At 53.5% G+C, this 1,842-nt stretch overlaps 1 protein-coding gene across 1 annotated transcript in view; it reads right to left on the bottom strand.

Moving 5' to 3' along the window:
- Window positions 1-903: 903 nt before the first annotated feature.
- Window positions 904-1,842, bottom strand: part of CORO6 (coronin 6) — a 37,765-nt gene continuing 36,826 nt past the window's right edge. Inside the window, 1 exon segment of the mRNA XM_081338224.1 lies at window positions 904-1,211. Coding sequence (XP_081194350.1) covers window positions 1,089-1,211 — 123 coding nt within the window. The 3' untranslated portion in view covers window positions 904-1,088.

Here is a 1,842-nt window from a genome sequence, read left to right as displayed (position 1 = left end):
TTAAGAGGAGTGGACTTGAACTCCCAGAATTCCCCAGCCAGCATGGCTGTGCACAGAGGGAGAATGCGGCTGTCCTCTGAGGTTGCTTGTGGGTTCCCTCGAGAGCATCCAGCTGAGCCCCACGCTTGCTTCGGGTGCCCGTTTCCTCCCCCTCCCCCGCAAAGAAAACAACTCAGAGCCAAGAAGTCTGATCAGCCATTCAATATATATATATATCTATATATATATTTATCAGCATATGTAAATGAGCAATGGCCCTATTTTTCTCTCCCCCCACCCCACCAGGGAGGCGGTCACTTTGCACTACAAGCTGGGGGGGGGGTGCGGGTGGACGGGGGGGGGGAGGCGTTGCCGTAATCCAGCATCCTTGTTCCTCTACCTCCGGCTGCACATCTGGGCCTGGCCCAGCTGCACAACATCTGTACAACATTCAGCAATTGAGATGGAAAACTCCAAAGCTCTCTTCTCGCGACAGACAGCAGGCAACCCCCGCCTCAATACCTGCAGACGCGCCCCCCCCCCCCCCGTCCTCGGACCAGTGTTGCTGGGCCACAGGGCCCCCTCCCACTTCCAGCAGAGGCTGGAGACTCTTCTTGGCCCCCCCCTCATTCCTCCGGTGAAACCAATCCCCCGCCAGCAGGGTCCGGCTACCCACTTCTCTCTCCCTCCCTCTCCAGAGACCCAGACCCATTTCTAATCCTGCAAATCTTAAGGGTCCACCTTTCCCTCGGCAAAACTCAACAACAAACCTGTGGCTCACAGCAACCCCACCCCCTTCGGCCCATTCCTGGGGGCTGAAAGGTGAGTTGGCATCGCAGCAACCCTACCCCGCCACCCCCACCCCCACCACCCCCACCCCCGAGCGTCCAGCAATCCACGGAAGACCTTTTCTCTGAACCCTGCTTCAAAATCAAGGTTAGGCCGGAGTCGGGTTGGAGAGAAAGGGACGAGAGGAGAGCAGGGCCGTTTCCTGCAGCGGGCAGCAGCAGCAGCCCCTACAAAATGCCCACTGAGCTGAGAAGAAGCAGATGGATGGGGGAGATGCTCGGTCTGTCTCCGGGATGGCAAAGTTCTGGGTGCGGAAGAGGCTAGTCCGTCACATCTGCGAGTTCGCAGAGAGTGTTTTCCAGGTCGGTGATGCGCTTCTCGTGATCTTGGATGGTCTGGCGCAGAGTGCGGATTTCTTGCAAGAGGTCCTCGAGGGTGGAGGTCTGGGGGGTGAGCAAGAGAGGAGGAGGAGGAGGAGGAGGAGGAGGAGGAGGAGGGGAAGGGGAAGGGGGAGAAGGAGACAAAGAGGAGAGGAGAAGAAAAGAGAAGAGAAAGAGGAGGAAGGGGAGAAGGAGGAGAAAAATGAAAAGGAGAGAAGGAAAAAAGAAGAAGAAAGGAAAAAGAGAAGGAGGAAGAAGAATGAAAAGGAGGAGAGTAGAAAAAACAAAGGAGAAGGAGAGAAGAAAGAGGAAAAATGAAGAGAAGGAGGAGGAAGAAGAGAATGAAAAGGAGAGAAAGAGAATGAAAGGAGGAGAAAAAAAGAAAATAGAGGAGAAAAGGGAGAAAGAAAAAAGAGGAGGAGGAGGAGGGTGGAGGAGGAGGAGAAAAAAGAAAAAGGAGGAGGAAGATGGTGAGGAGGCGAATGAAAAGGAGAAGCAGAAAAGAAGAAAGAAAGAGGAGAAGAAAGAGGAAAAATGAAGGGGAGGAGGAAGAATGAAAAGGAGAGAAGGAGAAAGAAAGGAGAAGAGAAAGGAAAAATGAGGAAGAAGGAGGAGGAGAAGGAGAAGAAAGAAAGGAGAAGGAGAGAAGAGGAAAAAAGAAGAGAAGGAGGAGGAGAAGGAGGCGTGGTCAGTT

Source organism: Vipera berus, assembly GCF_964194415.1.
Source record: "Vipera berus genome assembly, chromosome: 1".
Lineage (NCBI taxonomy): Eukaryota > Metazoa > Chordata > Lepidosauria > Squamata > Viperidae > Vipera > Vipera berus.
This window is presented reverse-complemented; position numbering and strand designations above follow the sequence as displayed.